At 39.6% G+C, this 18,382-nt stretch overlaps 1 protein-coding gene and 1 non-coding gene across 5 annotated transcripts in view; both read right to left on the minus strand.

Annotated features, from left to right (window-relative positions):
* DENND1B (DENN domain containing 1B) overlaps nt 1-2,693 on the minus strand; it is a 241,859-nt gene extending 239,166 nt beyond the window's left edge. For 2 of the 4 annotated variants that reach the window (XM_039252678.1, XM_039252681.1), the window contains exon 1: nt 2,586-2,693. In XM_039252678.1, coding sequence (XP_039108609.1) covers nt 2,586-2,614 — 29 coding nt within the window. In that variant the 5' untranslated portion in view covers nt 2,615-2,693. Of the gene's footprint in view, nt 1-1,932; nt 2,114-2,585 lie in introns of those variants that run through there. The other 2 variants (XM_039252682.1, XM_039252680.1) reach the window with 2 other exon arrangements.
* Nucleotides 2,694-15,990: 13,297 nt separating this feature from the next.
* TRNAK-UUU lies at nt 15,991-16,075 on the minus strand. Its single transcript has one exon. It is a non-coding gene; the product is annotated as a tRNA-Lys (tRNA).
* Nucleotides 16,076-18,382: the final 2,307 nt, after the last annotated feature.

The following is an 18,382-nucleotide window of genomic DNA, read 5'->3' on the forward strand; positions in this document are numbered from 1 at the left end:
AAAATAACAGTTTTTTCCCAATTCAGTAATGTTAGAGGCTTAGGAATTCTGAGACCTGCGGCAAACATTTAACCTCAGCCTGTTTTTTCACCTATATGGTGCTTTGTTCACTTCGAAGAATAACTGTGAGGATTATATACCAACTAATATATATGGAAGTACTTTACAAAGTATTAAGTACTGTATAAATGTAAAGCACTGACTTTATCTCATTGAATCAAAACTGGAAAGCCAGTATATTCCTAAGTATCTCCACCTTTTCCTGCAAACAAAGCTGGCCAGAACGTTCTCAGGCTTTTTTTTAGGCTTTTTTTTTTTAAAGGATTTGCAATATACGTATAAATGATGAATATCGAGTTCCACCTACACATTCTAGACCACCATAAAAGTTACAACGCTCCTTAAATGTGACACTTTGCATATGCTTCTGTTGAGATGTAATTACTGCCATGCATGTTTAAAGTAGCAAACCATATATAAACCGCAAGGCTAACAACAAAAATCTGGTTTTATGTCAATTATCTTTGGAGAAATTAGATATCTGCCTCAATATTACATTTTCCCACTAGCAACAAAAGGTTTCTTTGCTTCATTCTGAAGTTATCCCCTTCTTTACTAACTTTTCATACATTCAACCTATTCATTAGCTTAATTTCAAAAAGCGAGTTTAAACCTACACATTTTCTGACATAGTTCTGTTTTAATCTCTTTCTGCTGGAAGATAAGAGGCAAAATCTGAGACTACAATGTCCACGTGACCAAAGTGTTACTCTTATTTTTGCTAAGGAGACCTTAGTGTCTTTGCAAGCTGGCTGTTTTTAATATGCACTTGGTTTAATAAGCTAATGCCAGTTTTGGCTTCTAAATAAACATTAACTTTTCTAAACTTATTACAAGAATCTAAGATCACAGGGAGTGACAAGCTATATATGTTAATTTGGAAATATACATATCCTCAGCCCTCCCACTATTAACCTGTTTCAATGGAAAGAATACAGACTTAGGTGACCTCCTCCCTCATAATCCAATTAATGTAAAAAAGTATACCTTTTAAATCACTTATGCTGCCCCCTCCCATATCAAACACTTAAGTAAATAATTCTAAATCACATAATTTTCCCATTTCCTTAATATTTTTTAAAATCTCTCTCAGGTGCAAAAAAGTAAATACTGATTCAATTACACTGTGAAATCTAACAAGCCTTCCATACTAATACAAATATAAATAGTATTCATTATTTTAAACGGGGGGAGGGGTGTGAACAGGGAGTAAAGGAGGAAGAACATCTTTGCGAAGTAACTTTAGGAAAAAAACACGTAAAACTCACACAAATTGCTTTCTACATAATCAATGTCCAGATGAAAAATACCCAGTAATGTGTACTTTAGCAAACACATAAAAATACTATCTAATTGGATACCACTTTGCAAGTACCATGCATACACCTAGCACCTATGTAAGCAAATATCAGAGACCAATTGACTAAGAAAAATTGGAGGAAAACCTCTCAGATAAACTGACAACTACACTTAAAAATGAAACGGTTATCTTCGCGTTAGGAAAATAGTTTAAATATGAATCGCTTAACCTCAACGCTGACGCCCTCCCGGACACCAGCAAGACGCAGACAGCCCACAGTCACGTCTGCCACACTCCGGGAGGAACAAGAAACCCACAGCGGGTGGCGGCAGGAGCCGCCAGGCCTCCTCCACCACCACCTAGAGACGCGGGCGTCTACCCGGCGCCGCCGGCAGCTCGCGGAGAGCCCCGCCGACCCCGCCGCGCAGGGGCCGCGGGGCCGCACAGGCTTTGCGGCCTAGCGCTGTCCCGCCGGCCGGCCGCGCACCCGCGGGGGCCGGGCCGGCGTCGCCGTCTGGGGGGCCGCCGCGGGGCGCCCCCCTGCCCGCCCGGCCGCCCGCGCCCCCACTCACTTGGTCCTGCAGTCCATGGTTACATGTCGGTGTGGGGCCGTCCGTCCCGCCCCCGCGCCGGCCTGGAAGCCCACTGCCCCGCGCTCGGAGGGTCGCGCCGCCCCCGCGCACGCCGGCCGCCCAGCGGGGAAGGAGGCAACTCACAGCGGCGGCGGCGGCGGCGGGCCCATGTCGGCGGCGCCCCCGGCGCTTCCCCGCCTCCCACCCCACCCCCCGGAGCCTTTTTGTGACAGCAGCAACGGCAGCGGTGGCGCGGCCGCCGCCCCCGTCTCTACCGGCCGCCGCCCCCGCCGCCTCCGAGGCTGGGGCCTCACAGTTCCTGCGACCTGGGCCGCCCGCGGCTGCTCCAGCGCCTCTGCAAACCAGGAAGTCGCCGGGAGGGGGAAGGGGCGCGCGCGGGGCCGGCCTCACCTGGGCCGCGCGGCCCGCGGGCCGGAGCCTCAGGAAGACACTGGGCGGGGTCCTCCGCGGGCCGGAGGGTCGAGGGGAGCGCAAGTGTCTGCCCGGATGAGCCACGTACCGCTCTGTAACCGAGCCAGAAACGCAAGGTGCCCCCTGTGTCCTCAGCCCCGGACCAGCGGACTTCCTTTCTGAGTCCAGTCCAGGCTCCAAGGCTACAACCCACCCCAAAAGCAAAGTAACTGAAAAGGTACCTCGATTTGCAGTATTTTCCACACCACATGCATACGGAATTGGATCACTAATTAATAGATATTTTTTGCTAGAACCTTCTTCGTTTTAGGCCGTTTCATTTCGTTTCAGACTGCACATTCGGAGCTCAAGTTGATGCTCTTGGCTCCTGCCTCACTCCAGCTGTGTCCCGGTTACTGCTATCTGAAATCCAGAGCTGCCCCCCTCCTGATTCAGGAATGCTCAGACACGTGCACCTGCTAAATAGCCTTGTCAAGTAGCAAAATGCTAGTGCTCCACTCGCTGCACATATGGAAGCCAGACGTTCTTATGCCACAGGACTGCAGCATACCAAGAACTCACTTTGGACACATTCTCCAAGCGGCAAGCCTCGTAGAACTGCAGTCTAGGAATCTCAGAGAGGGCCCAACTGAGGGTGAGAGGGGCCGATCTAAAAATAAGATTTACAGGGGCGCCTGGGTGGCTTAGTTGGTTGAGCGACCGACTTTCGCTTGGGTCATGATCTCGCGGTTCGTGGGTTCGAGCCCCGCGTCGGGCTGTGTGCTGACTGCCGGCTCAGAGCCTGGAGCCTGTTTCAGAGTCTGTGTCTCCCTCTCTCTCTGACCCTCCCCTGCTCACGCTGTCTCTCTCTCTCTCTCCTAGAAATAAATAAAGTAAGATTTTATTTAAATTTATTTAAATAAGATTTATTTAAATAAGATCTTAAAAATAAGATTTACAGGGCACTGAAGTACCTGTTAAACAGGTTATATGCATTGTCACAGTACTTGCCATCACTCTGTGTGATAGATAAATTGCATCAGCATTTTATAGATGAAGAAACAGGCCAACCTAATCCAGTGGGTAATGGCAAAGCTGGATTTCAGAACAGGTCTGCTTGATGCTGATATTCACTGCTACCGTGTACTGGCTCTCCGTGTTCTGCCTTTTATCTAGAATCAACTGGGAAGAGAATCTAGAAAAAGTTTCACAATGCACATTTAAAAGATTGCACAGGCTCTTCTGGAGAAGGCTTCTCCCGCTAACGTTACCACCTTGACACATGGCCACAGTGTTTTTCATCCAAATAGGGGTTGCTTCAGAACTTATTCATGCAAAAGGCAAGATGGTGAGAGGAAACCAAATGTGGTATGAATAGGGTGTGAGTCATGAGTCATAAAAGCCATACAAGGAGTTTTGGGAATTAAAGAATTCAGAAGCAAAAACCTAACATTAAACACAGTATTCAGATCTTAAACATTCTTGCCAAAGGTGTTACTTGGTCAACAAAGTGAAATATATTTCATAGCCACAGACCTAACAGTCAAAAATAAGGTCAGGACATAATAGGGAAACAAAATTAGATTTAAGCATGATGTGCCATCATAGCTTGACTTGGGGTGAGACACTTCAGTTTCTCGGTTCCTACATTTGTAAAATGGGAATTATTACTTGTAGGTCACATGAACAACGTGATACTCAAGTTAAAAAGCACTACACATTTGTGTGATCTTTTAAGAAATTATTCTGTGGATTTCAGTTTCACAATTAGGCCATCTATACCACATATTTTTTTTTTCCAAATGAAGCTTTTTTCTACCTAAAAAAGTTACCATAGTCCAAAACCTTGAAAAAAAATTCTCCAAACTAAAAACCACTTCTGCTCCAACTGTTACTAAAGTTCTCAAACTTCTTCTTTCATTATAATTAATTCTTTACCAAAGGAGAAAAAGAAAAAAAAAACAAAAATGTACCTGGAATGCCTACATCAGGAGTTTTTAATTAGTGGTAAGGAAATATTAATACAATTGTTTTCTCTATCCATTTGCTGGGATTTAAGTGACAGTTGTACCTCTGCATAATATAAAATTGTTATCTTTTTCAATTTATCTTAAGTATTTATGAAGGGAAAACACTGCATATGTACACACAAAGCAACTCTTTAAACCAGCTTTTAGCCTGACAGGAGATTTGTCTATTCTGATATTACTGAGGTAGAAGGATAGAGACACAGATGGACACAATTTGCACGATTTGTTAAAAATTACTGTAAAAGGAAAATTTTATACACTTATTTTGGTGGTATGTTTATTGAAGCCAGTGGTTTAATTTTAGCACTACTTATTTCATATGGAACTATTATATGACTGATAGAGTAGTTGTGCACAAGGAAAACCTTCAAGTTGATGTTACATCTTCACAAGATCATATTTCAGCAGTAATATTTTCTATTTAGCAACTGGTATTAACATTTTTTAGGGACCAAAGTTGTCAAAGAACATTGTCTATATTGTTATCAGAGAACACTGTCTATAAAGTATTAGTCTCTTTTAATGTTTTAAGCTTATTTTAAATTGTTTGCATGTGTTTATATATTCAGCAGTTCTTGGGCAAGGTATTTCAAAAATACGTCCTTGGTCAGATCTTGCCTATGGTTTTTCCATAGCTTGCTTATCCCAAATTGCAATTCTCTGTTATTCCCAAATACACTTATTTTTGCTGGTAAAAAAAAAAATGACAGTTTTATTTTTAAGGTGAATATTACTTTGTGATCAGAAGTGGGATCCAGAGAAGACCCCCAGCAACTCTGAGGCTGGTGAGCAAACAGATACCACAGAGCCAATTGAGCCCACTGCTTAGTTGCCAACCCTGGAGTTTGAGGGTAAGTTTTTTTCCCAAATTTAGAGCTCTGCTCTCTCTGTGTTTCAGCTCTCCCTGTTTCACTCAGGTTCCATTTTGAAGGCCTACCCTTCCTGAGAGTACTTGTTTGTTCTTTGGTCTGACTCCTTTGCAGAACCAGATTGTTTCTAGTGGAACTATGCCTGTTGGAAGTGTGTTGGCCTTCAATCCAATTCCTTTTCAGAACCAGACTGTTCTGGCCTTTGGTCTGATTCCTTCTAGAACTAGGATGTTCCTGTTGAAATTGTGCTGTTGAGGAATTTTTCTCTTCGCTCTAGAAAAAAAACCTCTAAGAAATGGAATCCCAGTCATCAAAATGCTTTGTGAGTGGTGGTTCCCCCCGCCTCCCCGGTTCCTAGGGACCCTGGTGGTTTTATGTTTAAAAACTATGATCCTTCCTCATGTACATTTCTAAACTAAATGGATCAACTTAACCAAAAGTAATTTAGCACTGCAGTGGCCATTATGAGGAACTTTCAATCTCCCTAAACCTGTTTGTTTTTCTCAAAATTAAATTAGAAGGCCGCAGCTCCTAAAAAACAAAAAAAACAGCAACAGACAAAAGACCTTGATCATGCATTGTGGTTCTATTATTGATATCTTCTATTACTATGATTGTGTTATTGATATCTTCTATTACTGAACTTGCATCTGCTTGACAATTCATTCATGGAAGAGATGAGTTAACATCTCCTGATATGTTGGTACATTTGTCATATCAATTTATAGTTCTGTCAATTTTTGCCTTGTATAGTTGGGGGGCGTGTTATAATATGCAAACCAGTTTATAATTATTTTATTTGCCTGGTTAATTTATCATTTTGCTATGACTTTCTTTAACTCTAGTAATGCTTTTGTCTTAGCATATAAATGGCTTTCTTCTTTTTAAAAAAATTTATTTTTTAGTTTATTTATTTTGATGGAGTGAGCCTGCAGGCTCTGTGCTGTCAGTGCAGAGCCCAACACAGGGCTCCCTCCCACAAACCGTGAGATCACAACCTAAGAAACCAAGACTCAGATGCCCAACCTACTGAGCCACTCAGACACCCTTAAATTGCTTTCTTCTGATTAGTATTTGCCTAGTATTACTATAACTCTTTTTATCCTATTATATTGAAACTTTCTAAGTCATTACACTTCAGATTTATCTAATTCATGTTAATTTTGACTTTTAGTCTAGTCTAATAATCTTCAACTCTTAGATCAAGCATTTAGCTCCTTGCATGTTTTATAACTGCTGATATATTTAGATTTATTTTTGCCATCTAATGTTGTGCTCCCCATTTATTTTTTTCTGATCTATATTTTTTTCTTTCCCATTCCCTTCTTTGGGATTATTGATTTTTTTTTAATGCTTCCACTTCTCTTAGATTCCAGTTTGGAATCTAATATATATATACTGAAATCTAATATATATATTGGTTGTCCTAATTTTAACAGGCAAATTTTAACTCATTAAATTCTGAGTTTATCAATCCATCAGCCTTCTGCCAGACAACACAAGGACCTTTAAAACTGATGAAAAGTGATTTTCATCAGTCCTGGAAAATTCTGAACTCCATTCTTTCTCTCCTTTCCTTCTGGGACTCTGTATACACATTCTCATTTACCCTACATATTTCCTAACATTTCTTTCATAGTTTCTTTCTTCTTATCTTTCTACGCTGAATTCTGGATAATTTTGCAAATATTCTTCTGTTCACTAATTCTTTCTCTGGCTTTGTCTCACCATCTGTTAAATCTATCTGTTTAGTTTTTAGTGTATATTATTTTCATTTCTAAAGTTCTGCTTGGTTATTTTAGATCTGCTTTGTCTTCATCCATATTTTAAGCCTTTCCTTAATTTCTTAAAATATATTTATCATACATGTTTTAGATTCTATTTCTAATAATTCCAATTTCTGAAGCACTTGTGAGTTTGTTTCTACTACCTGATTTTCTTCTTAAGGCCGTTACATATGGTCTCTTGTTTTTTCTATGTGTGGTGATTTCTTTTTATCTTACCTGATCCTTGGAGTTTTATCTGTGGAAATGTAGTGAGATCTGAAAAGAAGAGTTCTCTGGAAAGAATATGCGTTTATTGTTGGGTATATTTCTGGCAGTCATTCAGGACCCTTTCATACTAAATCTCAACTTGAAATTTTTCAGACCACCCATGGGAGACTGACTTGTATTTATGAATCCTCAAGGAGGATTTCTGCTCCACCCCACCTCCAAATCTGCTCCAGTGTTTGAGACAATCAGTTTCTCTTGAATCACTTTGGAATGCCAGGTTATGAGGGGTACCCTATTGGACTCCCCACACTAGGAAGGTACTCAAGCCCCATGAGGCTAAAACAGGTGCTCAAAGCACATCTAGCTTAACAAATACCTTCAAAATGAACAGTGGCTCTGGTGGCTACTTTTATATATTACCAACCTGCACCTCCCCTCCCCCCACTACCAAATATTCCTTACTTCCTTGTCTACTCTTGAATGCATTTGATAATTGCATTCTACCCTGACAGCTCCTGACCTTTTGGAGTATGGAAAGAGAAACAATATTGTAAGCTCTAGAATGGTTTCTTTGGTATAATATTGTTAGAGAGCTTCAACTTCAGTTTAACTTACCTAGACTTATGCAGGCTGTGAACTTTACCAATTTATATCAAGGCTTTTTTGGGCTTTTTTTAGAGTGTAGATCTTATTTTATTATTTTTATGTATTTTTTTTACATTTATTTATTTTTGAGAGACAGAATGAGACAGAGCGTGAGCGGAGGAGAGGCTGAGAAAAGAGNGGGGGGGGGGGGGGGGGGGGGGGGGGGGGCGCAGGGCTTGAACCCATAAACTGTGAGATCATGACCTAAGCCAAAGTCAGACACTCAACTGACTGAGCCACCCAGGTGCCCCTGTATCAAGGTTTTGAGTTCTAAACAGTTAACTTAGAAATGAACTTTTAGACACAACCGTCTCATGAGTTGTAATCAGCATGTATCCAAGTCAGACACTCCCTAGAATCTAACTCTATATTGCCTCCTATGATTGTTCTTAGGTTAAATTTGTTAATAGTATCACCATCTTCATTTATTATGGGATACAAGTCCTTTATATAAAGTATTTAATAAGTCAAATTTCTTGAACTTCTTAGAAAATTATCTTTAAAATACTTCAGCAGGAACTGCTTTTTAATATCAACTGAGATAGTGTTAAGAAGAACATTCTCCAAGTATATTACTCTTCTTATAGTTAGCAACATCAGCAATTTGAATCTGAAAATGAAATTCTCCTTCAAAATGACATATACTACTTTTGAAACAGAGAGATGGTAGAAGAGAAGATTTGGGATTTCCAGAAAGTATGTTTCCACTGTTGCTTTCACAACTCATGGCCCTATAAAGTTAGTGTTTAGTGTTCTTTTGAAAGCCAACTCTAATAAACAAAAATGTTGTCTTCCCGTTTTGGAAACAAAAAGGCTTAGGTTGTTCTTAACATCTTTATTACCAAATCTGAACATATCCAAATATTTATAAAACTCAAGTGAGGAAGGATATTTGTTTCTTTTGCTGCCAAACTGTTAGTGAAAAAGACAGTAAAATTCTCAGAAATAACATAACAAAGATATTCTCTTTCCCCTATATTTCAGGTGATTTGCCCAAAATTACAGAATAAAATCCTCTTACCTCTGATCAGCTCCTGCTAGTTCATCCTTATCTTTATCTTGGCATCTGCTAGACATTGGAAGACGTAAAACAGTCTTTGGAATTAAGAAAAAACAATATTTGAAGCAGAGTATCACCAATAGACTGTAATCAGAGAAGATAGATTTTCTTCAGGAACTCTTTGAGGAGGCTCACTTGAGTTACAAGAAACAGAGCAGTGTTTGTGCAATGCTGTGGCAATGCCTGGAAAACAATCTCCTACCTCCACCTACCAGACACTCCACATAAATAAAAACATCTTTATTGTATGGCAATTCCACTCACACCCATTTAATACTCTCAGGAGAATGCATAACCACACCAATGAGTCATGACATTAGAATTTAGTAGAAGGAAACATATAGGGCCATCTAATATGACATAAATAGTCCAACAAAATTATTAACCCCTTATAAAAGCAACTCTAATTCTGATATGGAGAAATGATCAAAATAAGTCCTGTAAAAAAAAATTGCTATATGCCAAGTTCTAGTTTCCTAAAATATAAGAAAATGACAAGGTAAATATTACATGCACTTAAATCTGATCAGTTCGGGATGGATGGGGAAAAGAAAAAGACTACATGCCCTCATTGAACTCAAATACCAGGTAAAATGGTACAATTCCACAGCAGAAGATCCTTAGAGTGGTAAACAGAGATTCAAAAATTCAAAATATTTGACCACCTCCATTTATTTTTTATTGCAAGCAAGGTCAAAATAAAAATAAACAGGGACTGAGAGGTCTCCTGTGCTTCAAAACTATGGATGTCATCTTTCCTCTCTGCTGTTGTCTCTGATGTTACACCCAAGACATAAGCAAGTATTTCTGAAGACCTCTGCTTATCATCTTTTCTGAGAACAAAAGAGCAGCAGAATCACTGATAAAGGTCTTCTTAGTTTGTTGGAAATTTGCTTCCTTTGTAAGAAGGACTCGGTCTCACCTGCCTTTCTTCATTCACTATGTACGATTCCAGGAGTCTTCTGGCAATCAGGGTAGCTGAACTTGGCTAGAGTAGGGTGGAGGATTCTGGACCCATGACTCGGCCTGATAGTCTGCTTGTGTCTGAATGGAATCCTCACGTCAGTATGGACTGACCACTCTTTCCGTCTGCTACACAGCCACTCCCTTGGTCTTCTCTTTATTTCCCTCTAGGTTGAATTGTGGATCAGGAACATATGACGTTAGTATGTGCAATGTGTATAGTAATTACAATGTGTTCTCACAGTGGTTGCTTTAGAAAACTACTAAGTGGGTGCTACTAATTCCTATTCAGTGATGACATGCGACCATTGGTTACCATGCAACCCATTTATTTCCATATGTTTTTCTAACACAAACATGTTACTCTTCCCCTTTAAATAAGCAGGCATGAATTCTTAAGTAATATATACACAAACTCATGAGGAGTGGCCTAATATTAGAATCGGAAGGAAGGTTTTAAATCAAGTGGCCTACTATTGAGTTCGAAACAATACACTCCAGCAAGCCAGCTGGCAAAACTACTTCCAGTTTGTTAAAGAGAAAAAAAAATTTAACATTTGAGTCACTGCACTATTTCATGCACAAAGACTTCATGTACATACCAGAAAGGCAAGCTTTACCACATTTGCATGTATCCTTTTATAGTTGTTGTGGTTTTGCCAAGTGCTTTATGATCACTTTTTATTAGCTAGGGCTCTCAATAGTCCTGTGAGGTAGAGATTAGAAGGTAAAACAGGTACTATACATGATGAAGCAGGAAGTGAACTCCATAGAGACATTTTATTCCAAGAACGCCTGTGCGGAAGAATGCACTTTCCCCTGTTTGCCAGAGGCACCAGGAAATAAAGTTGGCCTGCAAAATACCACTGAGCCGTTTTTAAAAGCCATTTTCTTCATAAAGCACATATCTATCTCCTCTCTGCCTTTCTCTCACTCACTTGCAAAATAAAACTAGGTTTATATTTCAATGTAAAAGTATTATCATGTGGCATCTCCCTCAATGATATCTTTACCCAAATTACAAACAGTATCAAATGCTTTGGAAGTCATATCTTTCTTGAAAAGTCCTTTGTACAAGTTGTAGGATAAATAAAAGCATTTATGTAACAAAACTAAAAGAAACAAAAAACTTGTTATTCTTCATTTGACAAATAATGAAAGCTAAAGTTGAAAAAAGAACTTTAATGTAATTAGTCCATAGACAAACTGTATCTTTGGGGAAAGACAGTCTGGAAATCGGATTTTCTGTTTCTCAAAGATGAAAAAGCCAAACTAAAGTAAAATTCTCTGTGACTATTCATAAAGATAGAAAATAACCCTTATTTTATAATTCTTGTTATTTTACGTCATATATTTGTATAGTTAATCTCTGTTTTACATAGAATTTTTAACCTATTACATTAAAATTATTTATTGGGGAAAAATTATGTGGTAGCAACTCTCTGTGCAAATGGGGACCTAGAAACCAAAAGAGGCCAATGAACATATACTGTCTACATAGTCAAGCTGCAGGTTATAAGAAATAGATGCTAGAAAGAGCTGCCTGGGTTAGGTCTGAATTAGCAATTACCTTATGATGGGTTCAACCACTTGCCCTTGAACCAGTGTTCAAATCTTATAATCTTTTGTATACCTGTTGTGCCTCTTCTGGCTCCAGGTGGTGGTGTCTTCTGCTGTACAGTTGCTGTTGTCCTGTCCAGATCTAGCCCTCTTCCATTCAGTGCAGAAGGCCTCCAAAGATGCTTTCCTTTTGCTTCAACCTTGTACTTTTCCCACATTTCCAGAAAACTGTGTCTTGGCTCCCAAACTGACTGACTTGGAGTACCTGATACGTATCCTCTAGCTATTCATAAAAACTAATACTACTCTTTGGAGAGGTTCAGTTTCTTTGCCTAAGAATGCCTATCCTGTGAACCTTCACTATTCCCATCATGATATCCAGGAAGACACTCAAGTTCTGGGTGTATGCTTTCAGCCCGCCTATAAATAGAGATTACTGGCATGCTGGGAGCCCAGTGATAGGTTAAACTTTTCTGACTTATGTTATCAGCTGCATTGTCTTCTCTGGGCTTTCTTGAATGATGCATTGCCCCCAAAGTCCCTATACAAAGTTTTTTACTCTCATTTTTATAGAGTTCTATTATTTTGGTAATATGTACCAAAAGTCTAAAATACATAGTAAGAAAAAGCATGCAGAAATTCAGCCAAGAAAAGAAGTGAGCTATATCCTTGCATTCACCAAGAAAGTATTAAGATGATCTCTGGTTACCTCACAATCTGTGACACTGATCTAGGGGCCCCACAGGAGGAGCCTGGAAGCTTAATGAGGCCAGAACAGGATCCAAAGAATCACTGAAGTTTTAAGAGCACCCCAACACATACTGAAATCAAACCTGAAGTCCCGTGAACATATGGTTAAAAGTCCCCCCGCTGTAATGGATGCACCTGGTTACAAGCAATTCCTGCAGGAAAACCAGTGTAGATTAGAGCTCAGTTTCTGTTGATTTACTTTGTCCTAGGCTATCCAGTCAGACTCACAAATGTGCTAGTTAATATATTAGGACCAAAACTTCTTAGGCTGAGATTCTCTATTTAGTCTGTTTGGCAAGCATAGAATCAAGTTTAAGTGGTGAGTTTATACGCATAATATTAATTGCTACCAAATACTAAGGCTCGTTACATAAGATTCAAGTCCCCTATGAAAGAAAGCAGCAATATTTCAATGGCAACTTCAATATCTCTGTTCCCACCTTTTAGTGTGGGAATTCAAAGCAAAAAAATAAAATGATGAAATGTCAAAAAGTCCCTAATGACAAGTTAAGCTATTCCCACACACTTCAGTACCATATTATGCTGCAATGCCTCCTTGAAATCCCTCTCAGGAAAGGCCATCGTATAAATCCAATTTTGTCTTCCAAACTTAATCACTCTGGAATCTAAATATATATGAACCTGGCCCATTTAGGCCCCAACTACTGGTGTCTCTAATTTCCCAGAACAGCCAGAATGTGTCAGCCAAAAAGTTTGAGAAGAAAGAATATGATAAAGAATGTGATGTTATGAGGGAACAAGAGTGGCCGTTTACAGTTAGTACTGTATACATTGCTACCTTTAGTGACAACTGTCAAGCACATTACAATGAGATTTTGATTTTGATTTTGAGATACTTATGGAGAAACACAAGAACATCTCTTGTGATACAAGTGTTTTATTCAATGGTTTATAGGGGTTTAAATTTTTTCTCATTTATTTTTTCTTCTCTTTTCATAAAAAAATATAGTAAGCGTCAATTTTACTTTACTACTGTGCCCCAGTGTAATTTTCAGTAATGATCCTGTTTAGTCCAAAAACAGTAACAAGTTTATATAAGTTATATGGTCTTCTTGAGTATAGTTGTCTATTGTTTGAGAACTAAGAGGAAAAATATGTGTCAAGAGAGTTACTACATATTTTTTTTCTTCCTTAAATAGTTTATTGTCAAGTTGGTTTACATATAACACCCAGTGTTCATCCCAACAAGTGCCTCCTTCATGACCATCACCCCCCTTCCCCTCTCCCCTACCCCCTGCATATTTTTAATTTTTAAAAAATTTTTAATGTTTGTTTATTTTTGAGAGGCATAGAGAGACAGAGTGTGAGCAGGGGAGGGACAGAGAGAGAGGAAGACACAGAATTTGAAGCAGGCTCCAGGCTCTGAGTTGTCAGCACAGAACCCAATGCGGGGCTCAAACTCACAGATGGTGAGATCATGACCTGAGCTGAAGTCAGATGCTTAACTGACTAAGCTACCCAGGTGCTCCTTTTTTAAAAAAAAAAAAACTTTTTAATGGAATATATTTTTCATTTCATCCTCACAATCACTGAGTGAGATCAAGTGTTTCCTCCTCTCTTATAGATTAGACTCAGAAAGATAACTGTCCCAAAGTTATATAAGTAGGCTTCAAACCCAAGTCTTCCAGATCTTAAGCCGTCAAAGCCCAGGATTTTACTAGTTGAAGTATAGTTAGACTAAATTAGCAAGTCAAGAGTAGTAAAAATTAAGAAACAAATTATTTACATTCCTAAAAACTAATCAGCTCTCTATTGGCTGGCCTGCCAGGCTGTTTTAAAGGCAGGAAGAGAGAAGCAGAGTTACCTACAAGGGAAACCCTATAAGGCTATCAGCTGATTTTTCAGCGGAAACTTTGCAGGTCAGAAGGTAGTGGTATAATATATTCAAAGTTCTGAAAGGAAAAAAACCTACAACCAAGAATTCTGTACCCAACAAGACTATCATTCAGGTTTAAAGGAGAGATAAAGAGGAGCAGCTAGGTGGCTCAGTTGGTTGAGTGTCTGACTTCAGCTCAGGACATGATCTCACAGTTCATGGGTTCGAGCCCCACATCGGGCTCTGTGCTGACTGCCAGCTCAGACCCTGCAACCTGTTTCACATTCTGTGCCTCCCTCTCTCTCTGACCCTTCCCTGCTCATGCTGTCTCTCTTCTCTCTCTCTCAGAAATAAATAAAACATTAAAAAAAATTTAAAAGACAAGAAATAACAAGTGTTGGCAAGGATGTGGAGAAAAGGAACCTTCATACACTGTTAGGGAGAATGTAAATTGGTAAAAACACTATGGAAAACAGTATAGAGGTTCTTCAAAAGGTTAAAAATAGAAATACCATATGATACAGTAATTCCACTACTGGATATTTACCCAAAGAAAGTGAAAACACTAATTCAAAAAGATATATGCACCTCTATGTTTATTGTAACATTATTTAAATTGCCAAGCTATGGAAGCAACCCAAATATCCATCAATAGATGAATGGATAAAGAAGATGTGTACACACACACACACACACACACACACACACACACAATGGAGTATTACTCATAAAAAGGATGAAATCTTGCCATTTTTAACAACATGGATGGAACTAGAGGGTATTATGCTAAGCGAAATATGTCAGGCTGAGAAAGACAAATATCATATGTGGAATCTAAAAAAGAACAAATGAATAAGCAAAAAAAAAAAAAAGCAGAATCAGACTTGTAAATACAGAGAAGAGGGCTCTGCAGAGACAGGCAAAATGGGTGAAGGGAAGTGGTAGGTACAGGCTTCCAGTTACAGAATAAATAAGTTGTAGGAATAAAAGCCATGACGTAGTCAAAGATATTGTAATAGTGATGTATGGTGACAGATGGTAGCTATAATTGTGGTGAGCATAGCATAAGGTATAGAGAAGTTGAATCATTATGTTGTGCACCTGAAACCAATGTAACATTGTTTGTCAACTATGCTCAAATGAGGGGCACTTGGGTGGCTCAGTCGGTTAGGTGTCCGACTTCAGCTCAGGTCAAGATCTGCAGTTCGTGGGTTTGAACCCCACGTCGGGCTCTGTGCTGACAGCTCACAGCCTGAAGCCTGTTTCAGATTCTGTGTCTCCCCCTCTCTCTGACCCTCCCCTTCTCATGCTCTCTCTCTCTCTCTCTCTCAGAAATAAATAAAACGTAAAAAGAAAAATTAAAAAATTAATCAGCACTCTAAATTTCATAACCATATTTTAAACAGAACACCCAGCAGCTCAGCTACTCCCCCATTAGCTTCTTTAAAAGTATCCACAGCACACCTGTTGCAGGCATGAAGTGTTGTTAAGATTCAAATTAATTCCCAAACAATAGTGCCATCTGTCACTGTCCCAAACCAACATTTCTCCCCAAGTAATATTAGCCTGGTACTTACAGCCTGTCAACCTTACTTTGGCTTCTAACATGGGATGTAAGAAGTGTCAGCCTCCTTTTCCTTCCAACTTTTATGCCATTTTATGCATCCCATCTGGAAGACCCTTTGTCTCCCTGCTACTGTCACTCAAGGTCTAGTCCAGGTCCTGCCTCCTTCATAAAAACTCCTTTTACTGGTTTTGGTTCATAGTAACATCTCTCCTTAGTGTTTCCAAGGCACTTTTATTTATTTATTTATTTTTAAATGTTTTATTTATTTATTTCTAGGAGAGAGAGAGACAGCATGAGCAGGGGAGGGTCAGAGAGAGAGGGAGTCACAGACTCTGAAACAGGCTCCAGGCTCTGAGCTGGCAGTCAGCACAGAGCCCGACGCGGGGCTCGAACCCACGAACCGCGAGATCATGACCTGAGCAAAAGTCAGACGCTTAACCGACTAAGCCACCCGGGCGCCCCTCCAAGGCACTTTTAGACAATTTCCAGATGTTCAGTGTTTAACTGCTCTGTGCTTTATACAAATATAATTTAAGCACTTCCAATTATGAATACTTTAGGAGCAGAAACTATGATTTCTGCTGTGTGTGCATGTGTGTGTGTGTGTGCATCCCCTATGTAATACCCCCCATTAATTGGGGGCCATTTGTTATTTAATCAGTATTTAGTGGTTGATTAATGCAGTGATGGAGTGACCACCATGTAAAGAAGAAAAGAATGATAAACTGCATATTTTTGTTATTCTAGAAATCTTAAGACTCTGGATTTTACTACTTTCAAGGTAGATCCATCTCTAAAACTTTGTTTCCCTAAGATTTTCAGTGCGAAAAGACAATTGGTTCAATATATAAAATTATGCTTGAAAGAATAAAAAAGATAAAAGAGGAAATGAAAAAATATATCTAACATTAATATTAACTGAATAAAAATTTTCTGTACAAAGTTTACTCCTTTTTTTAATGCTCATTCATTTTTGAGAGACAGAGAGAGAGAAAAAGAGTATGTGTGCACGCAGGGAGGGGCGGGGGGTGACAGAGAAACAGAAGCTCTGCACTGACAGCAGTGGGCCCTACGTGGGGCTCAAGAACCTTGAGGCCATGACCTGAGCTGAAGTCAGATGCTTAACTGACTGAGCCACCCAGGCACCCCTTTCTGTAAAAAGTTTAAATGATTTAGAATACAAGTGCTTAATAATTTTGTTACTCTAATAATTTGAGAGAGGGAAGGAAAACAAAGGAGCTCCCCTCAGCAAGTAATAGATTTTCCCCCAGAGGTATGAGATTTAATCTAACCTTATCTAATATAAGATTCGGTACCTCCCAAACTGTCCTGCTTCTCCTCTCCCTCAAATTTTACTAAAGTTAATTGGTATTTTATTCATTCATCTATTCAACAAGTATTTTGAGTACTTCTTTTTCTAGCTTCTAGGTGTTGAAAGACAACAGTGACAACTGCCTGGACTTAGTGTCTATTTTTTTTAGAACAATTGCATGTAGTTTGAAAAATGTGTTTTCCTCATTTCCACAGACCACTGAACAAATGGTAAACCTCTCACAATTGTGGCTCATCCTTGGCACTGCCCCACAGTCACACCTACAGCTTTCAGCGTGATGAATGATTTTGCAGCAGATGTGGCAAATGTAGAGGTGGAGCCAACATGAGCATTTTCTGTGTTAAGTGCTGGGGATTCCCCCTGCTGTTCCCTTTGGCTGGCTGGCTCCTCTCAGGGTGTTGTTAATGAAATTTAGTCTCCTGTCACATGGTCTTCTGAACTTGCAGCATCTTCTCCCTTATGGTTTCTCATGGATAATCGTGAGTTTATGGAGAGACTAGCTATGCTCTGACATTTAAGATCTCAGCTAACTGATACATTCCTCAACAGAAGTTTGGTCAGTATGACCAACCACAGTTTTTGCTTGACATAGCGCTCTGTTCTTTAGGAAGCAAAAAGCCTATACTTTCCTGCTAACGAGTATACCATACGATTACTTTCTCCAGCATTTTACTACAGAGGAGCTTTCCCTCCCTTTGCAGGTACATTTAAGCTTTATTCCCTCTGCAGCACATGAAGGGTACAGTAATCATGATCTCTCACCATGCATTTACACAAGCAGGTCTGTCAATTAACACATTTCCAACATACCTGTTACCTATAGTGCTTGGTATCTACGTTCAAAACCCTTAGACAGTTTCTATGTAACTGATCCATGGTGTTTTATATTCACGTATTGACAAGACGAATACAATCTTTTCTCACTATGTAATATATCAGGTTCCTGGTATATTCCTTTCAGTGTTTCTTTTAACCATCACCCCTAAAAAAGCAGTATTTCTATCAGTGCTAGAATTCACTATTTTTAGGCTGAATTATCAGTTTTTTGTTTGTCTGTTGTGGGCTCCCATGCCCACCATTGGGCTTGAACTCACAACCCTGAGATTAAGAGTCACGCACACTCTACAGACTGAAGCAGCCAGGAGCCCCCGAAAATTACATTTTAAGACTGTTTTTTCTGCTGAATGACGTTTGTTGTTAGAGTTTAATAATCATCAAAGTTTTTCATGGAAAGTTTTTACAAGGTAATACTTTTTAAAAACCAGCTATGATGGGGCACCTGGGTGGCTCAGTTGGTTAAGCATCTGACTGCAGCTCAGGTCATGATCTTGTGGTTCATAAGTTCAAGTCCAGCACTGGGATCTGTGCTGACAGATGGGAGCTCAGAGCCGGGAGCCTGCTTCGGATTCTGGGTCTCCCTCTCTCTCTCTG

Source organism: Hyaena hyaena, unplaced genomic scaffold, assembly GCF_003009895.1.
Source record: "Hyaena hyaena isolate Hyena2069 unplaced genomic scaffold, ASM300989v1 scaffold_429, whole genome shotgun sequence".
NCBI lineage: Eukaryota > Metazoa > Chordata > Mammalia > Carnivora > Hyaenidae > Hyaena > Hyaena hyaena.